Source organism: Pipistrellus hanaki, assembly GCF_964339955.1.
Source record: "Pipistrellus hanaki genome assembly, chromosome: 4".
Taxonomy (NCBI): domain Eukaryota; kingdom Metazoa; phylum Chordata; class Mammalia; order Chiroptera; family Vespertilionidae; genus Pipistrellus; species Pipistrellus hanaki.
The window spans coordinates 76970762-76997353 of NC_140506.1; the positions used below are offsets into that span (position 1 = coordinate 76970762).

Here is a 26592-nt window from a genome sequence, read left to right on the forward strand (position 1 = left end):
TTAAGGTGCACAACATGTTGATTTGGTTCATGTATATGTTGCAATATGATTACCACCATTGCATTAGCTAACACCTCCATTACATCACATAATCATTTCCTTTTGTGGTAAGAGCATTTAAGATCTAATCTCTTAGCAACTTTAGAATTTATAATCTGGTATTGTTTGCTATAATCACTATGCCATACATCAAATATCCAGAACTTACTCATCTTCCTTCCACTGCAAGTTTAGACCCTTTGACTAACATTTCCCCGTTTCCCCCACTTCCCAGTCTGTGGTAAGACAATTCCCCCTGTTTCTACTAATTTGGCTTTTTTTTAAATTTTTTTTTTCAAATTTCACATGTGAAAACATTTGTCATTCACTGTCTGACTTAGCTCACTTAGTATAATGACCTCCAGGCCCATCCATATTGATGCAAATGGTGGGATTTCCTTTTTTCTAGTAGCTGAATAAAATTCCAGTGTGTATACTAGTATTTGATGATTTTAATCAAGTTAGCATCTCTCTCTCTCTTCCACAGGACACCAGCAATGATTGGCTGTTCCTTCGTAGTCAACAGGAAGTTCTTTGGTGAAATTGGTCTGCTAGACCCTGGGATGGATGTGTATGGAGGAGAAAACATCGAACTTGGAATCAAGGTTTGTGACATGGTGACCTTTGCTCTTGTTCACATTTGTGAGCAGAGCTGCCTGGTCACCTTCATGTATATCTAAAGCTTCCTTAGCTGGTGAATGACAGATTCCTTCATCCCACCCCTGTCCCTGAGGATGTTCTAGCAAGATTGTCACTCCTCTTTAGACAGAGAATCCTGGGCTTTCCCTTCCAAAGAGTTGAACAATTTATTCCATGTCTTGGTGATTCACTCTGGACAATAGCCACAGAATTTATTGCCTATTCTCTTTAGGTTTCATTCTCTCCTTACATTTGTCTTAAAATTAAATTGCTCCTTAAGTTAGTATTGCCATTCTATGACTTTTGATGGTTTATGTACATTGTGGAATCACAAGATGCCAGAGAAGAGCAGGGCCATGTTCTGTGGGACCCTCCCTTGTCTCAGAAATGCTTCTAAAGAGAATGGCAGGGTCTGGGAGTGAGAAGAATGCAGAATGAGCCTCTTGCTGGGCCCCTAGGCCAGATCACTTCCACTGTTAGACATGTTAGATACTGGGATTTGCTTAAGATTTTGTTTGAAAAGAGAATTCCACTGCAAAAAAATAAAATGGGACACATAGATATATTCCAACCTCCTCTTTTTAGAGTTAAGATAAATGACTGCTCCCCAACTGGTAAGGTACACCTTTAAGCGCTGTCAACCTCTTAACAGTAGACTTGCTGCTCCTGCCTAGTGCCAATCTCTCTCCACATTGCAAAGAATGAGTCCTGAGAGGACGCCCTTCCTGCCGAGGTCTTTGTGTCTGTTGCCCCCTGTCCTGAGTGTTTGCATACCTAGGCCCCTGGAAAGTAGGCTTGTTGGAAATGGCCCAGGACACAATTGTAAGGAGTTAAGTTTATTGCATTTCTTGCGCCTTCCTGTTGTATTCTCGATTTTGTTCTACCAGGCAGGTACCCAGTGCGGAATCCCTGTTCCTAATCAAAGCCTGCTCTGTTTGTGATTTCATTGGGTTAGCCCTAGCTGCTCAGTACCTTTAAGACACCCCATCAGCCCCTCATCAATCCTTGAGTCCGCTTTGTGGAATGAAAGGCTGTGTGCCCATAGGATGTAATGAATGGTCAGGCTACATGAGTGAAGGAAATGTTGGCGACCCTCTCTGGATCCTAAAATCATTCTCTTTTTGTCCTGTGCTTTCAATTCCAGGCAGGGTTCTTTCCTCAGTGGAATTTGCATGAGATTTCTTTGTAAAATCTGGCAATTTAAAAAAATCCATCAATATGTTATCATAGCTAATACACTGTCTTTCATCTGTTTTGAATTTAATTGCAGACACAGATCTGGACCTAGCATGTTGAACTTGGCCCTGCTCCCACCTTCTCATCCCTCCTTTTGCTGACTCCATAGAAGCCTGTTTTCTGCCCATTCTTAAAGTAGAGTTGAGTGCTGTTGATGCCATAAAGGTCAAGACCTGGGTTCAGGGTCTTCAGAGCCACCGTCTTCACTATCCTGTGGTTCTCAAGGTGTGGTCCCTGACCAGTAGCATCGACTTCACCTGGAAACTTGTTACAAATGCAGATTCTCAGGCCCCACCTCAGATCCCCTACATCAAACACTCTGGGGTGGGGTCCAGAAACTTGTGTTTTAACAAGCCTTCCAGGGATTCTGTCACATGGCCAAGCTTAAGTGCTGCTGGGTCTACACCTTGACCTTAGCTTCCTAGCAGATGAAAGGAGCTCATGTGAGAGTTCATATGTTTCAAGGCCCTCCTCCAGGTGTCCTCATGGCCATTGTGGGCCCACAGTGAGTCCCTTCTCCTCACTCCCAGCTCACACAGCACAACCCCCCCCTACCCCCCCAACCCCTTAGGTAACCATACCTACTTCCTCCTGAGCTTAGTATGTAGGTGTCTGGACCAAGTGACCGTAGGTTCCTGGAGAGGGCTCCCTTTTACCTGGAGATCTATGTAAGCTGCTTTGTTTACCAATCATAGTATTTCTCTTTTCATTCTGTGCTATTTTATACGGCTTAGAGGGAACAATACATTTTTTAAGAAAGCCATCCCACAGCTTGAAAAAACTTCAAGCTTTTTGTCATCTTCTACACACATATTAATTTGAATACAGTGAACACACATACATTTATATAAATTAGCTAGGAGAAACGATACAGAATCCTATGCTTATGTTAAGTGGGACGTTTTCAATATGAGCATACTTTCGTTGGGATTCTTTTTTTCCCCCACCAAGAAATAGGTCCATCTGCAGTCTTTCTAACTATTCTCTGACATTTTTCATTACTTTTTAATTCCTCAGAAAGTAGAGTGTCACAAGAATAGGAAAAATAGACAGTCTCGCTGAGGCTCAAGGCTGACTTCTGGCTGTCGCTGGGATGAAAGGCAGCTTGCCTGCGACCAAAACAATCGATACACTACAGTGAAGGGGAGGAAAAGCTTCCAGGACCGAGAAAATAAATGAGGTTAGAAATGGAAAGGTTTCATCTTGTTCTGAGTAACATTCATCAGAAACTTTTAACGAGGCATATTATTGTAACATATCTAAATGGGAAGGAAAAAAAAATCTCCCAAGGAGAGAAGAGCAGATAGATCACTTTTAAGTGGAATAAAATCAGGTGGCTTCAGACTACCCTGGTATATCAGTCTTCTTGGAGAAATAAGAGGCACTACTTATTATGAAACCTCATATAAAAGAGTGACAGGCAAGACTGCTGAATCCTGTCACACAGCTGTTCCGAATGGAAGACAATAGAAAGGTGCTGTCAGACCCTACAACTATCAGAAAATGTCTTAGCTTGAACAGAACCCTCGAGGACTGAGTAAAAGACAGGATTCATGTGTGTGTACATGGCTGTTAAAATTATTTATGAGGCCAAGGACCCACAATAGAGATGAAGGAGATGAGTAAGCATGTGGGTGTGGAGTGCACAGGTGTGATAACCTTGCCTGGCCCTTCCCAGCCCGAGGGCCTTCTCCTGGGTGCAGTTTCTGCCTGTGCTCCACAAGAGTCCCAGTCAATGCATTCAGACTCGTATCCTGGTGAATTAAGGGAAAGGGGTGTATATATTGATATTTTAATTTGTACAGAGTAACAATAATATTCTTAAAAAGAAGATTTTGCCCAACCGGTGTGACTCAGTGGTTGAGCGTCAACCTATAAACCAGGAGGTCACAGTTCAATACCTGGTCAGGGCACAGACCTGGGTTGCAGGCTCGATCCCCAGTGTGGGGCATGCAGGAGGCAGCCAATCAATGATTCTCTCTCATCATTGATGTTTCTATCTCTCTCTCTCCCTCTTCTTTCCTATCTGAAATCAATAATAATATATATATTTTAAAAGCGGAGTTTAGACCTGGGTGCCACAACTGCTAGTTGCATAATTGGATGCCTTGGGCCACACCATTTTTTCCTGAAGAGCTGGATGCCATTCTAATGACTCAGGTGGGTCCAAGATGGGCATCCTTGCCACCTTACCTGGCCCAGTCCACTTGGGCTCAACTCATTGAAGATCTAAGGCTGGGGTGCTCAGAGTCCCTATGCCGATCAGGATAGCTTCATCAGTAGATTTGGAGAATTGCCGCCTTGAGAGGGATCATTCAGAAAACCCCAGACCCCCAAATGAACTCACACTGATCTCTTCTGTCCCATCTCTTGCTCACCTTGTCTCTTGTTTCTGAGAAGCTAGTGGTGTAATTCAGTCTGAATCTGAAGGCCTGGAAATCGGGGAATATATACAGTCCCAGTCTGAGTCTGAAAGTCCAAGAACCAGGAGTGCTGATGTCTGAGGACGAGTGAATATAGATGTTGTAGCTCACGCAGAAACATGAAACAGGTGCTTTGATCCCCAGCCTCTCCTCTGTCTGTGGGTCTGAGACTCACCCTCCAGTATCCATTTGAATCAGGATAGATTCCCTTCCCTCTCTGAAGCCCCTGACATCAGCCCTTCCAGTGCCCAGAAGCCTCCTATGACCTTTGTCTTCCACACTATTAACAATGTGCATCAGGGACCCCTTTTTTCTTGGGCTCAAATCTACTACATCTGGTGAATGTTGTGATTGGAAAACTGTCACTCCTGGAGGGGACTCAGACTGGGCCATATATACCCCAAATCTCAGGTCTTGAGGGTATGTTTTGGAATTTTGTTTACTTTTTCTAACCTCTAGATTGCTTGTGGCTTTGGTTCTCCCTTTGCTGCTGGCATTGGTCATACCTGGCTATGTGAATGTCTTCATAGTGCAGGGTTAGAGTCTATCTGTGTTAAAATTCAGAGCGAAGTTCCTAGTCTTGTCTGGGGATAGAATAGGCTTTTGGGTTTCACAGACTGGACTTTAATCTGGATGCATATATTATATGTGGCCAACAGGTCAGTCGAATGCTTTTGAATATGAGGAAGACGTGTTGAGTGCCTTCTCTACTCCAGCAGGCACCTTCACTGCAGATACCATGGTCAGGCAAAAAATCCATTCATTTAACAGACAAGTATCAATGTGATGAGCATGAAAAGATAGGATGGGGGATGATATGGGAGAACATATCAAGGGGAAATTATCTAGTCTAGAGTGTTGGAATGAGCCTCCCTAAGGAAAAGATGTTTAAGACTTTAAAAATGAGTTGAATTTAGATAGACAAAGCGAGTGTGGGAGAGGAGTGTGGGAGTAGGAATATGCCAGGAGTTACAGTCATGCGAAATGAGTAAGTCCTAGAGGTCTACTGTGTGGGCCTCGTGCCTAGAGTTAATACTTATTATATGCTTAAAAATTTGCTAAGAGGGTAGATATTTTGTAATGTTCTTTAAAAAACTTTTATTTATTTATTTTGAGAACAAACTGACATACATCTCTGTATCAGTTGAAGTTGCACAGCATAATGGTTTGACTTACATATATTGTGAAATAATTACTGCAGTATATTTTTTAAACTTTTTTTTTTTTTTTTTTTGATTTTGTACAGAGAGGAAGGGAGAGAGATAGAAAGTCAGAAACACCGTTGAGAGAGAGTCATCAATCAGCTGCCTCTTGCACACCCCCTACTGGGGACATGCCCACAACCAAGGTACATGCCCCCGACCAGAATCGAACCCGGGACCCTTCAGTCCCCAAGCCGACACTCTATCCACTGAGCCAAACCAGTTTCGGCTACTGCAGTATATTTATTTAGCGTACATCTTGAATAGATACAATACAAAGAGAAAGAAGAAAAAGAATTTTTTTCCTTGTGTGAGAACTTTTAGGATTTACTCTCCTTAACAACTTTCATGCATATCATACAGCAGTACCTGTAGTCCTCATGCTGTACATTATATCCCTAGTAAATGTTGGTACCTTTGACCACCTTTCTTCAATCTCCTCTCCCCTCACCCCTGCCTCTGATAACAATAAATTTGATATCTTTTTCTATAAACTTGGGGGGTTTTGTATTTGGGGTGTGTGTTTTTGTTAGATTCCATATAAAAGTGAGATCATACAGTATTTGTCTTTCTCTGTCTTATTTCACTCATTATTGTCCTCAAGGTCCAGCCATATTGTTGCAAATGGCAAGATTTCCTCATTTTTTATGGATGCATAATTTTTCATTGCATGCTTTACATATGTTCATTCATCCATCAGTGAGCGCTTACGTTGCTTCAATGATTTGGCTATTGTGTATAATGCTGATATGAATATAGAGGTGGAGATATCTTTTCAAGTTGTGTTTTCATTCTCTTTGGACATGTTCCCAGAAGTAGAATTGCTGGATCATATGGTAATTCTGTTATTAATTTTAGAGGATCCTTTATATTATTTTCCATAGTGGCTGTACCAATTTACAACACTACTAACAGTGTGCATCAGGGATCCCTTTTTTTTCCACATCCATGCCAGTTTTTATTTATTTTTTGGTCTTTTTTTTTTTTTTATGACAACCATTTTACCAGATATGAAGTAAAATCTCAATATCTCATTGTAGTTTTGATATGTATTTCCCTAATGACTAGTGATGTTGATCAACTTTTCAGGTATCTATTGGTCTTATTTGAAAAATGTCTATTCAGATCTTTTTAAAAATTGGATTATTTGGCTTTCTGCTATTGAATTGTATGAGTTATTTTTGTAATTTGAACTAGAGGTCCGGTGCATGTAATTCATGCATGGATACAGTCCCTAGGCCTGGCCAGTGATCAGGGCCGATTGGGGCTTTCCAGCTGCCAGCCAGGGCCTTCCTTCATTCTGTATTGCCCCCTGGTGGTCAACACATATCATAGCGAGTGATGGAACTCCCAGTCTCCTGATGGAACTTTTGAGGGGACACTTTGCATACTAGCCATATATATATGGCAATTTGGGGTCTTTTGTGGCATCATATAAATTTTAGGATTTTTTCTACCTCTGTAAAAAATATCATTGTAATCTTGATGGGGATTGCATTGAATCTATAGATGGCTTTTGGTAATATGGACATTTTAACAATATTAATTCTTCCAATCTATAAACACAATACTTTTCCATTTATTTGTGCTTTCAATTTTTTAAATCAATGCCTTATAGTTTTTAGAGTAGAAATCTTTCATCTTTTGATTAACTCCTAAGTATTATATATTTTTTTATGCTATTATAAGTGGGATCATTTCTTTATTTCTTTTTCAGAAAATTTGTTAGTATATAGAAACACTACTGATTTTTTATGATCTAATATCCCATGACTTTACTGAATTAGTGATTAGATCTAACAGCTTCTTGGTCTTTAGAATTTTCTCTCTATATATAATCATGTCATTTGCAACTAGAGATAATTTTACTTCTTCCTTTCCAATTCTGATGCTGTTCATTTCTTTTTCTTGCCTGATTGCTCTGGCAACAACTTTCAATATTATGATATAAGGGTAGTGAGGGTGAACATCCTTGTCTTACTCCTACTCTCCAAAGAAAAGTTTTCAAACTTTCACCATTGAGTATGATCTTAGTTGTGGACTTACCATATATGGGCTTTATTATGTTAAGGTATGTTCTTTCCATATCTAATTTGTTAAGATTTTTTATCATGAACAAATGTTGAATTTTGTCAAATGTTTTTTCTGCATCTTCTGAAATGGTTATATGACTTAAGTCAGGGGTCTTCAAACTATGGCCCGCGGGCCACATGTGGCCCGCAGAGGAGTCTGATCCTGCCCGCCAGGTTTTTTGGGCAGTGAGTGCAGCCGAAGTGTTACAGTAGGAATTAGTAGTTCATATAGTCCGGCCCTCCAGCTCTCTGAGGGACCGTGATCTGGCCCCCACTTTAAAAAGTTTGAGGACCCCTGACTTAAGTGGTATCACAAAATAGTAGTAATCTGGTAGTAGTAAAAATTATATATATATATATAAAAGCCTAAGTGACTGGCTGACCATTCGACCGTCCAACTGGTAGCTATGATGCACACTGACCACCAGGGGGCAGATGCTCAATGCAGGAGCTGCTGAACTGCATGGCTTGGCAGCTGTAGTTCTCTGGTGATGCACCTGGAGCCAGAGAGGAGGGAGCCAGATTCCAAGGTGCGTCACCTGAGAACCACCGTCTCACAATCCGGGACCCCTCAGGGTATGTTTGAGAGCCAGTTTATGCCCAATACCCACAGCCAGGCTGAGGGACTCAGCTTCTAACCCCTTGGTTCCCCACTTCAGTTCTGGCTCCCCACCGGGCCTCTAGCCCATTGCAGAGGGCATGGGTCTGGCTCTTATAGAAACTTTTGACTCAATTAGCTAAATGATGGGATGTGCAGGACCTACTAGCTGAGATCCTGATGTCTGGCACCCACTCCAGGCCCCCTACTTAATATTGATTTCCAGTGGAGGCAGTGAATTTTCCAACTACCATTCTCAGCTAGGAAACTGGCCATAGCTTCCCTCCTTCCAGGTGGACAGTAGTGCCAGTGGGCAACTTCCGGGAAGGGAAGGAGGCGAAGGAGCAGCTGAGGTGGGAAGAAGGAGGTTCCTGCCACCACAGGACTCTGCCTTAGCAGAAGGGCCTGGGTGAGAACCTGACACTGAACAGGGTCCTGCTTTAGGCCAATTAGATTCCAGGCTAAGTAAATCCTGTTTGCTAAATAATTGTATTTTGCAGCTAAATGCCCACAAATCATCAGTTACTGCCAAGCTTAGAGTAAAGTGAGATGAAAGAAATGAGACAAATACAGAGAGAAAGTGACATAATATTGGGAGAAGAGAGGAGGGAGCCCAATTCCAGGGTGCATCACTCGAGAACCACCCTCTCACAATCCACCAGGACCCCTCAGGGGATGTCGGAGAGCCCATTTTGGCAATCCCCACATGTCAGGAGGGGAGACCCTCGCCCACTAGTGCATGAATCTGTGAACCAGACTCTAGTAATAAATAAAGGAGTCTAGGAGGAAACTTCTGGAGGTGATGGATATATTTACAGCATAGATTGTGGTGATGGCTTCACAGGTGTACACTTATCTCCAAACTCATCAAGTTGATTTTTTTGTGTGTTGATCATAGCTCCATAAAGTGGTTTAAAAAAGAAAAAGATTATTTTAGTCAAGGAGAAAAAAATGTGCAAAGGTTTAGAATTCTCAGAGGAAAACATGTTAGGGAACTGTGGAAATTCCATATGGCTGAAGCAAGAAAGGAAGAGGAAAACTTGTTAAATGTAGTATAAGGAACAATGTGAACATTTTTTGGGGAAATATATATATATATGAAATAAAAATATATATACACACTTTGAATAATTATTAATTTAAATTATTAAAGTTAAATCTGAAAAGAAAGAAACATCAATTGAGCTATCAGCTGTTAAAGTGTGTATATATTTGTGGGGGACACCCTGTGTATATACAGTACAATATGCTCACCACCTGCTCCTTTGAAAATATTTAAGAGGAGTCGGGTCATCAGACTTTTAAAAATAAATTAATGGATCATTATGACTGCCAGGTAGAGAACAGATTATAAAACTCAGTAGACTTAGAAGAAGGGCACTGAGAGAGCTTGGACTATGGTTGGGGCAGTGGGAGAAAAATGGATAGATTCATACACAGAATTTTGAAGGAAAATAGGATTAAGGCTGACTCCCAAGTTGCTCATTTGAGCAAATGCAAGATGCCAATGCTATTCTCTGAGATAAAGACACCACTAGAGGAGGTTTGGAGAAGGCACAGAGACAATGTTTTCTATTTTAGATAGGGTCAGTCTGTAATTTCTTAAATACTCCAGTTTATCCAATAGGCAGTTGGCTGTGTGGGAATTGAGAAAACTTGAGATAAATTTGGCCATCAGTGGCACATCGATCATATTTGAAGTCATGAGAGGGAAAGGGTTGCCTAAAGAAGGGAGGAGGGATGATACAGAAGTCCAGATAAAAGAAACATGGAAGGCATGGAAGGAGCAGCTGAAAAGGAAACTGAGGAGTGACCTGGAGGGTGAGTTCCTGGCAGCTGAGAGGGGAGTGTGTGTAAGAACCCAAAGTCGGACTTAGCAACAGTAAGCAAGGAGAATGGAGGATGAATGTGAGCGCCATTTAGGAGGTATGACCAGCAGGACCTGGTTGGTGATTGAATGTGAGGAATGAATGAGAGGAGAGTAGAAGGAAATCTCCAGGTTTCTGAGCACCTAGGTGGATTCAGTTCAAGAGCACTGGCCGAGAAGAAGGTCTTAGGTGGAGACTCGGGAAGTTCCATTTTAGAGACACTGGGTTTGAGGAGTAGCAGTCCTCTGTGACCTGGGCAGTGTGATGTCAAGGGAATGTAGTAGTAGGAATTGGTAGAGGGTTCCAGACAAGTGTAGGGTGTTTACCATTCCTCTCTGGTAACTGCTGGACCGGGGCGCCTAGCGTTTGGCTGACTTAAAGGAGCTAGGGCATGGTGGTCCCTTGTATGATTTGAACCAGTGGCTGACAGGAGTTGCCCTTTGTGCTATACCTAAAGAACTCAAGAATTAGGAAAATGGTGTTTTGTTTTTTTTTTAATTGAGGACTCTTTGTCCTTCTTTTATAAAATATTTTTGGGATAAGATCTTAATTTTTAAAGATGATTAGAACTTTCACATCTCGAATCTCGGCTCCATATTCTAATTTCACGTAGGTTTGTGGGATTCCTAGCTGCTCACCGAGCCCTACTGTATTCGTCCTACTGTGCTTGTTTCTGTGGCACCTCCCTAAAAGAGATAGTGAGGCCCCACTAGGGCCCCAGCTGATGAGCCAGCTCCCTGTAAAGTTTGAACATCTTTAGTACCACCTTGCTCTTCCAGCATTCACTGCTGTGCAACATATCATGTGCAGAACTGCTTTATGGGGCACAGAAAGAGCAGGAAAAAGGTAATTTAAACAGCAATTCTGGCATTAGATATCAGGGCCAATTTGTATTTTGATTGAAATGTATTGTCAGCCTCTTAAACAAGAAAAATAGGCTCTTGTAGAAAGCTGCAAAAACAAAAAACACATACATGCATGCACACCCCCCACCACACACACACACACACACACACACACACACACACACACACACATCAACTAAACCTTCCTCAAGAGACTTTCCAAAAAGCAGTCAGCAATGGGATGTCGATGGAGAATAAAATGGCTTCCACAGTTTCTAAAATCCTTTAAATCTAATTTTGTAAAGGCTGGGAATTGCACCCTGAGTGGATGAGGGGTTTAGATTATTTTGTTTCTTGTTATTTTTCCCCCTCAAAACAAATTGGAGAATGAAGAATTCAGTAATTACATTTTATGTTAATTTCTCTTATTTTAATTTAACATTTAATTATGGAGAATTAAAACATACACAAAAATAGAGCAGTTTAATGAACCCAATCTCCTACTCATTCAACTTCAACAAATGCCAACATTTTATGTGTTTTTCAACTACTGTTCCTCAGCTTTTTAAAAAGAAATTCCCATCTCTGGCTGGTGTGGCTCAGTTGGTTAGAGCATCATCCCAAGCACTGAAGAGTCATGGGTTTGATTCCCAGTCAGGGCATATATCTAGGTTTTGGGTTCAATCCCTGGCCAGGGTGAGTTCAAAAGGCAATCAATCAATGCTTTTTCTCTCACATTAATGCCTCTTTCTGTGTGTCTCTCCACACCCTCCCTGCCTCTCCCTTCCTCTCTCCAGGTTCAATGAAAAATGTATCATTGGATAAAGATTTTGAAAAATAATAAGTAAAGTCCCATATTTCAGCTATAAACATTTAGAGTGTATTGCTAACATAAAACTTTTTAAAACATAGGCTCAACATAAAATTACTTAGTAAAATCCAATTCCCAGTTCATGTTTTTCAAAAATATTTCTCAAAAGTTTGTAAGATTTCTCTATCATCTATCTATCTATCTATCTATCTATCTACCTACCTACCTACCTACCTACCTATCTATCTTATTTATCTAGAACTGATTTGTTCAAATAAGGTTTCAAACAAGAACCACAAATTTCAATAGGTTGATATGTCACTTAAGTACCTTTTAATATTTAACATTTCCCCTCATCTTTATTTTCTTATGTCATTCCTTTGTTGAAGACACCAAGTCATTTGTTCTATAAAATTTTGCACAATCTGAATATGACAGATTGATTCATTCCTCTTGATGCCTTTGACATCTCCTAATCTCCATTTTCTCTAAGTTGTAACCAAATCTAGAAGGTTGAGTAGACTCGATTTTCTTCCTTCCTTATTTCCTGGTAAGAATATTTTAGGTGGTGCTATAAACTTCCTATCGCATTCCATCAGGAAATACATAACATTTGATTGTCTGACTTTTAGTTTAGATTCAAAAGTGAAGCCATGTACTGTCAGTCCAATTCATTCTTTATAAAAGTCTCCATCAACCTTTCACCCAGTGTTTTTAGCAGCCAGTAATGGGCATTGCTTAGATCTGTATTTCTTCAGGGCCTGCAAAATAGTGATTTTTAAACTCTATATTCATTATACATTTATAAGCTGTAATTCTTCTACCAGGTGTATGGGTTAATAATGTGGATTTTTTTCAATAGATAGAGTTACACATATCTTGATATACAGTGGTGCCTCACACAACGAACTTAATTCGTTCCAGGAGCAAGCTTGTTATGCAAAAAGTTCGTTATGTGAAAAGCGTTTTCCCATAACAATACATGTTAAAAAAAATAATTCGTTCTGTAGCATAAAATATGCTAAGATGACATAAAAAAAAATATGCTAAGATGACATATTTTTATTTAGATACATCTAAAAACATAATTTTTTAAAAAAAAAAACACACACATTTTTTTAATTTTAAGACAGACTAAGTAGAGTCTACCGAATCTTGCACATCTTCATCCATTTTCTGCTTTTTGGCCGATGGTTTCATGAAAAATCTGTCCAAAGTTCGCTGTGCGAGGCGTTCGTTATGCGAGGCACCACTGTATATGCAATTTGATATGTATGCTATTTTGTTGTATTGACAACAAGCTTCAAAACTTCATAGGTCAAATTTTCTGAAGGTGTTAACATCATAGATATTTTTACGCTTAAAAATGTCGAATTTTGTGCCAAAAAAAAGAGCATTTGTGGGAAGTTTTAATTCATTACTTTATTTTGAAGAAAAGTGTTGCTGAAAGTTATCGTCTACTTCAGGAAGTGTATGGTGAACATGCTCCACCTCAAGATACTTGTAAATGCTGGATTAATTGCTTTAAAAGTGATAATTTCCATGTGAAAGACAAAGAACGTCCAGGTTAATTGGAAAAGTTTGAAGACCAACAATTACAAGCATTATTGGATGAAAATGCATGTCAAACTCAAAAACAACTTGCAGAAAGATTATATGTTACTCAGCAAACACTTTCCTATTGTTTACAAGCAATGGGAAAAATTTTAAAGGAAGGGAAATGGGTTCCATATCAACTGAGCGAAAGCAAATGGAAAACCAAAAAGTCATCAGTAAAATGTTGTTTCAATGACTGTCGATGAAAAGTGGGTTTATTTTGATAATCCCAAGTGCACAAAATCATGGGTTAATCCAGGCCAACCACAAACATCAACTGCAAGGCCAAATCGCTTCAGAAAGAAGACAATGCTCCGCATTTGGTGGAATCATGATGGTGTGGTGTGTTATGAGCTTCTGAAATCAGGTGAAACCATTAATACGGATCGCTACCGACAACAAATAATCAATTTGAACCATGCTTTGATCATAAAAAGATCAGAATGTGCCAGAAGACAGGGCAAAGTAATTTTTCTTCATGATGATGCACCATCACACACTTCAAAACCAGTTAAAGACACATTAAAAGATCTTGCCTGGGAAATATTAAACCACCTGCTGTATTCACCAGACCTTGCTCCTTCAGATTACCACTTGTTCCGATCAATGGCTCACACTTTTTGAGCAGCACTTCAAAATGTACAAAGAAGTGGAAAACTGGGTCTCTGAATGGTACATTTGCTACAATAGATGAATCTACCCTGACACATCTTAATCACCCAAAGTCCATGGTTTATATTAGGGTTCACTGCTGCTGTATATTCTGTGAGTTTGGACCAATGTGAAATGACATGTATCCATTATAACAGTATCTTACAGAGTACTTTTACTGCACTAAAATTCATCCCCATACCTCCAATCCTTGGCAACCACTGATCTTTTTACTGTCTCTATAGTTTTGCCTTTTCCAGAATGTCATATATTTGGCATTGTAGAGTATGTAGCCTTTTCAGATTGGCTTCTTTCTCTTGGTGGTGTGCATTTAAGATTCCTCCATGTATTTTTATGACCTGAGAACTCATTTGCTTTGAATGTTGAATAATATTTCTTTGTCTGGATATATCACAGTTCACTTATTCATTCACCTACTGAAGGATAGTTGCTTTCAAGCTTTGACAATTATGAACAACAACAAAAAAAAACTGCTCTGGCTGTGCTGTATAGTCATGGCAATGTGCACCACACACTGCTTTCAGGCTGATTTCTGCTTGGAGCCCTCTTGGGCTTTTGGTTCTCTGGTGTCCAGCAACCCTTACTACCGGGAAGCTGCAGAGTGGACTGCTGCTACACATGGATTCGTTTTGTGTGTGAATCTGCTCCAGCCCATTTTCACTGTGACTAAGCTCGTGGGTCTGATTAGTGAGTGAGGGGTGGAGGTTTAATTGTTACTATTGCTAGAGCAATGGAAAACAATCCAGGAATTGCCAGACATAAGGAAAACACACCCCCACTAAAAGTGTCTTATGGATTGTCAAAGCTAAGTTAAATCCTTGTATACTAAAGGTAAGCCAGACAAGAGGTAGGGGTAATGCCCATTTATGAGCCTCAGAACTCTAAAAGTGGCATGAGAGTGCCAAGGAAAACCTACACACTGTCATCTGATTGGTGGAGGGACTAGAGAATAGAATGGTCACCCGGGAGAAGAGAAACAAAACAACAGTAGGAAGAGCCCACAGGCTTTCTCTGTTTCCGTTGTACACCACTGTTAGTCTACACTCAGTCTATACTTGGTCTTAAGAAGATAAGCAAGAGGGTTCTATGTTTGCGATTGCATTCCCACAAATGTCATCACATTTAAATAAGAGAGAGAAACATTTAAAACTATTTTTATTGGCACTATTATTTGCCAAGCACCATGCTGGGCACTTTATAAATATTATCTTATTCATGAAAATTAATCATTGTTAATTCCATTTTATGAGATGATGATATTTGGGCTTGACAGAAGTCAAGAAATTTGTCCAAGATATTGCAGCTAGTAAGTAGAAGAGCTAGAACTCAACTCAAATCTCTCTGACTCTAAAGCTCTCAGTAACTTTAGATATTTACTCATCTAAAGCACCTCATGCGCCCACACTTGGATTAGCGAGCACAGTAACTAGGATTATGTAGTGATGTTCTTATATAGTAGGTGCTTGAGATGTTGCTTGTACAGAATATATACCCTAAAATCATTCCATTTGTAATAGATGCAGTGTTGATAATTCTTATGTAGACACAGATGGACATCATTGCCATACATCTATTTCATGTAATATACTATCTCAGACATAGAGAACTGTAGTTATGTAATAAACAAAAATGCATTTGAAACAGCATGAAATTGGATTTCTTCATCCATAAATTGTGTTATATTTATGTCTAACTTAGAGTTCAGGAAACAGAACTGCAATGTTGATATTTTTATAAATGGTGTCTAATGTATTTCTATTAAGGGGAGATATATTTGTTGTGCTGAAATGTATTATCATAATAGCCAAAGCATTTACTCTACCACTGCAAAATAGTGTGGTGTTCTACCCGGAATTTCACTTGCCAGCTCTCAGCCTGCCAGATCTATTGTAAATTACGATAGGCGTCTGTGAGTTATTTTATAGAAAACATCCATCTATTTTTACAACTCCAAAAAGCCTGTCACTCTCATTCATCTCCCTGGGAATAAAGCAATAATTTTATTCTCTGTAAATGTGAACCTGAGTTTACACCATCCTCTCCAATTGCAACTGTAGTGATGTGGGTGATTTATTGGGCCAGGGGACTAGAAAGTGGCATCCTGACCTGGTGGACTTGTTGCCACTTTCCACTATTTCCACAGGAAGGGGCACGGGAGTGGGGGGGGGGGGCGGGTGGAATCAGCCTGCTTCTATTCTATTTGGTCCATAACTGTTTTGTTTTCTGTAGTGTGTAGGCCTGTTGAATACCATGCCACAAAGAACAGTCTGGGGGTCCTGAGCTACTCTGTTCAGCCTGGATCCAGTAGTTGGGTGGATGTCTGCAAACACACCCTGGGCACTGTGATGAGCTCAGCCTTTGAGAAGTGCCACGCAAAAAATTCAGGGCTTCAATGGGAAGACAGCCAAATGCTGGAGCCTTTCAGATATTTCCTGTCCTGATTACCCCATTGGGCAAGTCCAGGTTGGCCCTTTTGGCATCCCATCCTTTGGCCCAGGGGTCTTCAAACTACGGCCCGCGGGCCACATGCGGCCCGCAGAGGAGTCTGATCCGGCCCGCCAGGTTTTTTGGGCAGTGAGCGCAGCCGAGGTGTTACAGTAGGAATTAGTAGTTCATATAGTCCGGCCCTCCAGCTCTCTGAGGGACCGTGATCTGGCCCCCACTTTAAAAAGTTTGAGGACCCCTGCTTTGGCCCTTTGGAGAAGAGTTTGTGAAATATCACTGTTTATCACCTTTACTCCACTATGATGCCCAGGTGAGAGATGTCCTTTTGCCAGCTCTCTGGGGTCCTGTGGGACCAAGGCTGTTTGGGCCCAGAAGTATAGATGCTTTCCAGGGCCAGGGAAGTGGACAGAGGGAAGAGAATCTAAAATGAGGAGGTAAAGGGCATGAGCAGATATCAGGGCTGCAGCAGGTAGCCAAGGAATTGGAGAGTCAAGAAGATCAGGTGAAGAAATGATGAACCTGGCAAGCAAAGGGGAGAGAAATCCTGGGGGAGCACCTGGAACAGACCAGATCTGGTGTTCTGGGCTGGCCTTCCCACTCATTCTACAGCATGATGCCTGGGTGGGCTGGCTGCATTCAAAGGCCCTCAGAATAGGATAACCCATCACTTGTCTGCAGTCCCCACTGAGGAATCTGGATTCACCCACAAAAGTGTCTCTGACTTCTCTGTCATGTTCTGAGTCTGGATGGTTTCTGCTGGGGGCTCTACCTAATTGGAACCATTTGTCCTTGAAGGTCATTTCCTAAGTATTACAGCCTAGCTCAGCAAGGAAATCCTTTTTTATGCTAATGGCCTTTATTATTGTGGCAGCTCTTATTTAAACCAGTTTATTTTGGGGAAAGAAGTCTGAGTGGAAATGTGATGGGTGAATTTGCCAGTTGTGACCCTCAACTTTGAAGCCACTGTCCACACATGTGCAAAATGCCATGTGTGGGCACTTGTTCTAGCTGACAGCTACGGGTAGCCACTGCCTGCTTCACAGAGCATGAAATGGCACCCCCTTCGACTATTTTGTAATTAATTCCCTTCCCTTTGGAAAATCTAAATTGGAAATATATTGTGCATTTGACAACTTCATAAATTTTAAAGTGCTCAAGCTTAGAAACACAACTCTGTGTCCTCTATGTGACAGAAATGGAAAGAATTAAAGCCTCACTTCAAAAAGTAAAGTTTTTTAAAACTTGCATTTATATTCCTTTTAACCTTTTTGAGACACATTCCATTCCTCCTACGAGAACAGTCATGCAGGAAATTACAAAGGTCCATTCTGTTGATGCAAAAGAGGCCAAAGGAATGTACAGATTGCAGTGAAAAGCTATGGCTTTATTTTTTATGGTTTTGCCCCCGCTGCTGCTCACACCAAGCTCTCCTTTTTTTGCTTACTCAGAAAGTCAACCAGTACTTTGGGCTTACAATGGTTATGAGAAATGTGTTTGTATGGAATGTTATCAGGGGGAAATTAGCCTTGAGGCATGCCAGGGGTCTGGGACAAGTTGGGATGGCGTGCCTGAGTCTGAGAGCACTGGGCCTGCTGTGGGGCATGCTCTGGACTCTGGAGAGTACAAAGGGTGTGCTCTGAAGATGCTCAGGCTACTTAAATAACTGGCAGCTTAGACATCTTCAGTAAAGCTATGATAAAAATAGGCCCACATTCAGGCAAGAAAGTGGGGGTCGCTTGGAGACTAGATGATCAATGAGTTCAATGGGCTTGAGGAAGTTAGTTGTTGGTTGGTGTTCCAGTTCTAGCTCCATAACACATTGGCATATCTGAATTGCTGTCGTTACTCTTCTTGCACTTTGGGGCCATTATTCATTTGTGATGGTACCACGGCAGTCAATCTGATAACCAAGATGACTACTAAGTGACTAATGGGAGGAGCGTCCACAGCTTGGAGATGCTTGACAAAAGGATGATTCATGTTCAGGCAGGGTGGATGGGATGTTGTGGGATTTTATCATGTTAGTCAGAACAGTGTGCAATTTAAAACATGAATTATTTATTTCTGGAATGTTCTATTGAATATTTTTCGACCATGGGTGACTGAAACCATAGATAATGAAGCTGTGAATAAGGGGGTCTACTCTAGTGATAACTCAAGAGGACCCCTGGATTCCAGAGAAGGGATATAGACCTCATTTCTTGGTGGGAAAAATGTTAGTCATGGTGCATATTAAATGAGAGAGATGGTTGCAGCAAATTTTAGAATACACAATTTGCATATTAGAGAATGCATCCCATCACTCCACCAGCTGGTTGGAGTACATACCCATCTACTAGGGGCTGGGATCGCCTCTCCTCCCTCCCTTCCACTTTCAACTCTGCCATCTTCTTTATGGGCTATTTCTGCTGCCACATATGGTCCTTGAAGCCTTGGTCTAGTCTCCCCTGAGGGGGAATTAAATTCCATTTAATTGACATTTTCTGAGTCCTGAGTGCACGAAAATGAGCTGAAACCCTGTGTTAGCAGACAGGAAAGTTTGCTGGTCTAGAGGAGTTACAGCAATGTGGGGCAATGACAGATGTGCAGCTGACTATGGTGCAAGGTCAGTGTGACTAGTATGGCACATGGAAGCAAGGTGTCAGAGACCCTGGATACTGTAAGCAATTTCTTGGTAGAGTTAGTGGGGTCAGCTCCATTTCAGGGTCATCCTGCAGCCAGTGCCACATGATGCCTGACTTGGCAAGGTGGGACTGTGGGTCTTCTGCCCCCAGCCACTCTCTGAGTCTCTCTGACTCCTCATCTTCCTGATCATGGCGCTATCTTTTCTCATGATCCCCACACCCCACTGTAACAGCACCACAGCTTCCTCTCTAACTCTGAGGGGAACGTGGAGTTCCCTAATTCAGAAGGCAGGGAGCACCTCCCCCATTCAAGGAAAAACTGTCTGTCTGAGAGCACTGGATGACTCCCTCAGAAGCTGCAAAGTATGTCCTTTACATACTAGTACTGTGGCCAACAACTGGTCTCCTGGGTCAGCAGGATATGGCTCATACGAAATGGAGGAGTTGAACTCAAACGAGTGAAGACACAGTAGAGAGATGTGTTTATCATTTCTTTAATGTGCATTTGTGGGAGCATTTTATTTCCAGTGAGACTTTTGGGTTTGCTAGGAGCCTTTTATTCTCTTCTTAATTCAGTAGATTTAAGATAGAAAGACCTAGGAGATATATCTATAGGAATGACATACTCAACCAACTTTTTAGGGATACTTTAGCATGTAATCATAGATGGAAATGCCTAGAGTTCAATCATTTGACAAATACTTATTAAGCATCTACTGTATGCTGGCACTCTGTGAGGCCTGGGGTATTCAGAGGTCTCTGACATCACAGTATTGAGAGTCTGGTGGAGAGTCTGGTTGGGCTTAGTTATTAAACATATGAATGTTGAATAACTAAGCCCACACAATGGACAGGGATGCATTGGGATAAACAATGTAAAGGCAGAATACTGAGTGCTAGGAGGAAGAGCAGAGGGTTTGGATGGTGGGCTGGGGACATTGAGGCCAGGGAGGAATCACGTTGAAACGTGACCTAAAGGGGGAAGGAGACAGCCGAGGACAGCCAGGAATGTTCCAGACAGAGTAGGACAGACAATGCCTCGAGCTCCAGAAACAAATGGGTCTGTTGAGTTCCAAGGCCTGGGGAGGGCCTGCATGGCTGAGCAGAATGAGAAGTGCAGGCTGAGAGTGAAGACCTTGCAGGGCCTCACGGGCTACCCTGTGTGCTGGGGGCTTTATCCCAATATAAATGAGACATCTCGGAAGGGAGAACTGCAACCATGTGATCCCACCATAGACTTTGGGTGAGTTAAGTTTGAGGGGATATAGGATGGTCTCATTGCACTGGGAAAGCCGTGACAAAATGCTTTTCGGGCTTTTACTCTCTTTTATTTGAAACAGGGGTGGGGGATATCTGGCCAGCAGGACCCTATAAGGCCCACAAATTCATTTGGTCTGGCCCTACCAAGGCATTAGGGGTGAGTTAATTTAATGTTTGACCAATACAAAGTTAAAAATATAGCAGGCTAATTTTTATGTTGATAATTTTGTATGGCCCACAAATTATGTGATAAATATCCAAATGGCCCTGGGCAGAAAAAGGTTCCGCACCCCTGATTTAAAAGGTCAAAGCCACCCTCTGACAGTCATGCTCTGTGAGTCTCTAAGGTTTGAAGGTATGGCAGAACAACTGGGATTTGGGTCAGGGCCTCTGCGCCTTATTGGCTATGCAGGTGGGCCTCAGCTAGCACCCTCCAGCCCTGGCCTGTCACTGCATCCCTCTGTGCAATCACGGAAAGGCCATCCCCTGTGAGAGAATCTCTGAAAGCAGGGAGGCCACTGAAATTGACACCTGTGATATGTCTTCTGCCTGGGCTGAGGCCCCTGGAGGGCTCCTAGGGTCACCCATTCAAGCAGACTTTCCCCCCTGGACACTGGAATTTGGCGCTGAGGTAACACCTTTGTTGCGGGGCCAGGGGTATCCTGTGCGTTGTAGGACATAGGGCAGTATCTCTGTCCCTTACCCACCTAGATGCCAGAACTGCCCTTTCCCCACCAAGCTGTGGAAACCAAAAATACCTTTAGATTTGGCCACATGTCCCTGAGGGGAGGGGGAGGGGGAGGGAACAAAGCTACCCACAGGGAAGAGCCGCTGATTTAGACCAGCCTCTTCTATGGAACAACATGCCCCCAGGGACCTGGGAGGGGCGCAAATCTTAGGTATTCCCATGCTTGGTAGCCCTCCAAAGGGCCACAGCACATAAGCAGATGTACGCTATACCGGGGTTATTAAAATGCAAGGGGGGTGGATGTCAATTAGGAGAAAAAGTCTAAAGAAGCTCTTTTCAGGGGTGATAGTTAAAAACAAGGTTGAGAAACACTGATTTAGACCAGGGGAGAGCCAGTTTTCCTGGGAGGCTATAGAGTGAGAATCTGGAAATTGAAATGGAGAAACAGAGGCTTCCAGCAGCGGGAGGGTTCGGGCACCGGGACTATCATGATGACAGCTGACAATGCCACCTGAGCGTGGGCCAGGCGCTGAGCCAGGGGGCTTTAGTACAACGGCGATGCCATTTCTTTCCCACTTTACAGATGGGACACTGAGGCCCACACAGGTTAAGCAGTCCACAGTCAGTGTCCAGAGGTCATGCCCTGTGTTGTGCTGGTCCAGGCTGACTTGTGCATGGTCTGTGTGACCTGAGGAGCTGACTAGAGGGGTTTCACCTTGGGGTAGTTTGGGGTCATGGATCACTGAGAGCAGGGACCCTGTGAGATAACAGGGAGCAGCAGAGGCAAGACAGTAGTGAGTGATTAGTGAGAAACTGAAAATGGGGAGGTTAGGCTAGGGAGGGAGGGAGGGAGGGAGCCCAGAATCTGGCAAGCATGGATTAACCTCCGTGTTCAGTGCGATCCTTAATATAACCTTCCCCCGGGGCCTCGGCAGTCTCTTTCCTCCCCAGTGGCTGCAGAGCGGGACTAGAGCAGGCCTGGCTGGGCAGCTGCAAATGGATTCTTTCCCACTGACCCATGCAAGGCTGGCCTTCTCCATGTCCTTTCGCACTTGCTAAGTAAATCAATTTGCCACCTGACCTCCCCCTGGGGCCTGTCTCAACTGTCCCCTTTCTTGTCCTAAGCTCATGATCTTTTAGGAAAGGAATTTTGTGAGCATCCAACTTAAGAAAAGAAATGCATAGAGTATTTTCTGCCCACGCCATATATCTACAAAGAGAAATAACACGATTTCTTGCCATTTGGGGGGCAAATATTGCTCTCTTCTCAGACTAAAAATTTCAGCTATTTTTATCTTCAGTCTATACTGAGGAAGTTTAAGCTCAAGTCCGCAGGGCCTGTTGCCCAGAAGGCAGCTCCCAGCCCCCAGCACGGACTCTCCTTTGCTCAGCAGTGGTGACCTGGGAAGGCTAGAAAAGCTGCCTCTTTGATGCTTCAACTTTGAAAAGTTGTTCTAATGTAAAGTAATAGGCGCATTTCTAATTAGAAATGAGAGAGCTGACTGAGTGTTGCTCTCTCAGAGGTGTCTCTTGCACACAGATTCGGTGCAAACCGCCCCCCCGCCCCTCCCGCTCCTTCTTTAGTTCTCTCTTTCTGCAGCTGTTAAAGGGTTCACAGTCCTGTAGCACTTTGCATGGGAAATGCCCAGCAGGTTTTTCTCAGGCTCCCAGATTCACTGTAGAGTTCTGTCAGGAGGGACCTAAAAGCTCATGTGCTGGCAGGTAGCCAGCCTGTGCTTGAACCCTTCTGGTGACAAGGCATTCACCACCTAACAGCCCTCCTACCACTGGACTACCTGGGCCACTGGGAATAGGCAGTGGCTTTAGTGGCTTGCTTTGATAGTGCTGACCAATAAGCCGGGTGCTGAACTAAGTGCTCATTGTTTACTTCTGAGACCTGTCCAATGAGCTAGTCTTATTGTCACCATTGCAAAGACAGGGACGCTGAGTTGCAGAGCTAGCAAATGGTGGATCCCGGTTTAAAACACAAGACATCTGATTCAGAGGCATAATGAACCACCATGCAATATTGCCTTATAATTTATTACACTGTCTGGTTCAATTTCTTTTCTGCACAAGATTCTTTCAGGTAATTGGCCCTGTGGTGGACCCCATCCTGTCCTACCACCCCTCCCCCACCCAGTCCTCTCTTCTGTAGGATGAGCATACCTACTTGCTCTCTGGTTCTTCTAATCTCGTGCTCCAGCTCTCCCTCCCACTCTTCAGGGCCTTCTCCTCTTGTGTTGCCCAAAAAATACCTGAGTCTTCAATCTGGCAAACAGCAGGGAGGGGGCAAGGAACACGTCCTTTTCTTATTTGAGAACTTTTGCTTAAAACCGAAGGTCACATCACACTGTGGACACAGAGTAAATACACCCACCTGGTTTCCCACAGACAAAGCATGTCTTTGGGGATTGCCTTCAGAACCAGTCTCTGGAGCTACGTTGAGAAGACCTCATTCAGGATACGTAGAAAGCTGTCCCCACTCTTCACCCTCAGACTCGCCATTCTTCAACACAATGTAGTTAAACTTAAGGAAGGCAGGAAGGCTTGCCATTGTGCCAGCATTCTGTGTATTCATTACCCCAGGCATTCATCATTCACTATTCACAGAGCAACAGAGAGCCTACCAGGTTTCAAGCAGGGCACTGGGTTTTGGAGAAATGAACTTAAAGAACCAGAGGTCCTGTTCCCAAGAAAGAAAACAATATCAATAGATATAATAAAGCATGATGGGAGCAGTTATACAGAATGGAGTCACTTCTGACTGTAACGTAGAAAACAGGCAGAAGTGGTGGTGTTGTTCTCTGGAAGGAGAGAGCATGCCCAGAGGACAGAAATTTATTTAGCCTCAGGGAAACTTTCCAAGATCAAGGGTGGCGAGTTAGTATAAATCATATTGGAGGAAGCTGGCCAACTTTAAATGTTAATGGGCTGCAGCCAAATGCGCACACTTCCCTATGTCCCTCGGCCATTCCTGATCTGTCATCTGTCATCGTGTGGCAGAGTACTCAGAGGCCAGCACTGGATCTGAAGAGGGTACAGGAGATTCCACAGCTCCTGGCAGCATTATCTTTTTGTGAAATGGCCCTTCCTCCTCCCTCCCTCCACCGTAGGGATGCTTTATTTTTATTGATCTTTTGTGGCACCTGATCTTATCTCACAGCAGTACCAGTACATCTCAATTTTCATAGAGATCTAAAGGTTCTTACTTGTGGAATCCTGGTGGCCTGATTGTAGTCTCTTCTCTCACTTGGGCTGGTAAACACCCTCACCACCCGCCGCTTTTCCAGTATGTACATGGTCATATGATTGGTGACTGTTTCTTAGGAGATACCCGGCTTTGTTGAGTTTACTTTGATTCACTTTAGCCATTACTGTTAATTCTCATTCATACATACACACACGCTCACATCTACACATACACACATACATGAGTCCATTTTGATTCATTTTGCTCACAATCAGATCTGTACAGCAGGATGACCCAGACTGATACATTGAAGAAGGCACACACAGTATTAACAGAGTCGTCCAGTGAAATTGAAAGATGAGGGCAGTGTGGAGCAAAGGCAAAGCTATGTAATTTTTTTGGTGGACAGGAATAAATGGCCTGTTCCCATGGAGCCTTCTCTTCAACTGCATAGCCTGTTAAAATACAACTTAATATCATCTCATATGGTGATAGGATGAGAAGCTCATTAAAAATGTTTCTAATTCTGCCTGAGAAATAAGTTTTATTGTCAATTCATTGAGGTCAGAAAAGTATATGAACAAACATAAAAACTAAGCCTGTGAAAACATTTTGTAACACCAAAGAATAAAGTCATAAGAACTTAAAGGTGCACCTAAATTATGATTTACTCGAAACCCACAGAAAAGTTAGAGAATAATTATTAAAGATCCTCAGGAAGATAGAGGAGGGTTTTGTACCTATTAATCATAAACAGGGTGGCACATACTAAGAAAGTGGGATTAAAATGCTAAGAAATCATATATTATTCATTATTGTTGTATTGAAAGGTAAAATGAACACTAAAGAAGATAAACAGATAAACAAGAAATATTTTCAAAGGAATGTGAGAAAAGAGACCTTGTCATAAAACACAGAGATATAATCTATGAAAAATAGAAGTTTCCAAAGAAGAAGAGAAAAAAAACATGCCCGGATGTAAAGGAAACAAGAAGAATCTCCATCTATTGATTTTTACTCTTCCTTTGGTGATTTCTCAACAGAGCAGACCAAACGTGAACCAAACCCTTTTCCTCCTTTGTTGGTATTCCACACATTTATACACACTGACATTTTCTGAAGAACTGTATTGGTCAGGATAGGATAAGCTATGCTATAGTAACAACTTTACCCCAAACTTTCTTGCTTAACACACAGAAGTCCTTCCACGAAGTTCAATGAGAGTTGGGTGACACTTCAAAGTAGTTTCTTTTCAATTGGTAGTTTAGGGAACCAGTCTGCTTTAAACTTGCATAATATAGGGTACCCATAGTGCTGTTTCTCTAGGAAAATCCTGCTGTCCTGGCATAACTATGACAAGTACCTCTTTTGATCCCAAAATGTTCAAGTGAGTGCATCATCATCTAGTCATCTTAGAGTTGCACTAGCTTCCAGATCACCAAAGCAGGAGAGAGTGAAACTGAAGACTCATGTACCAGTTTTGTTCTTAAATGTTTTGGCCCATGTTGTTTCCACTCACCACTCATTGGAGTCACAAGGCTTCATCTAATTACAGAGAGACCAGGACATGTATAGTGAGATTAAATCGTGGATATTTAGTTTCACTCAGAAATCTCAGGGAGCAACACATATCACTGTCATAATAACCTTATTAAAATCAATTAAAATTAAAGAAAGATAGTTATGCAAGCATAAGGACTATCAAAATAATGAAGTTTCTGAGTAACATCATATAATGTTAGCTCTTCGGTAGTAACCACAGTGGGGACCTGAACTTTGCCTGGTTTTCCCACTCCCTGCCAGGTCCAAACAAAACACCATCTCATTATTTGACCCAGCCAGATAGTCACATGGGCATCCTTTATTCTTCCTGAACAAAGCCAACAGAGGATATTCACCTGTCTAACTCTTCTCCTCCAGAACCTTCATTATGGTCTTGATGTCTACACTGAAGGATGGGCCTCATTCTTCTTCCATGGCATTGGTTCACTTATTCTGGGCCTTTTGTCTGAGCATGGCTATGGAGAGTATGGATTCAGAATGAGGGATCATTTGAGGTACAGTTAGGTACTAGTCGGCTGAAATAGGACCACTGTGGTCACAAATGTTCCTTTGTGAGTAGTGAGAATTTAAAGAAGAGGACCAACATTGTAGGGATGAAGAAGGATCCAGGTACAAAACATCCAGTGAATCGAGATGCCACAATAAAGTAGAAATTGCTGGTGTACCATTCTTAACACATGGCATACTGAGAAAAAAATAGAAATTATATAGCGGATATGAAGGATATAATTAATTTGGCTTAATCACATTTAACAAACATTTATTCATCAATTATACGATCAACGAATGAGTGAACACACATAATTAATAAAGGTATG

At 42.1% G+C, this 26592-nt stretch overlaps 1 protein-coding gene across 1 annotated transcript in view; it reads left to right on the top strand.

Annotated features, from left to right (window-relative positions):
• Positions 1-26592, top strand: part of GALNT17 (polypeptide N-acetylgalactosaminyltransferase 17) — a 395934-nt gene that overhangs the window by 304243 nt on the left and 65099 nt on the right. Inside the window, exon 6 of the mRNA XM_084880693.1 lies at positions 527-644. Coding sequence (XP_084736819.1) covers positions 527-644 — 118 coding nt within the window. The remainder of the gene's footprint in view (positions 1-526; positions 645-26592) is intronic.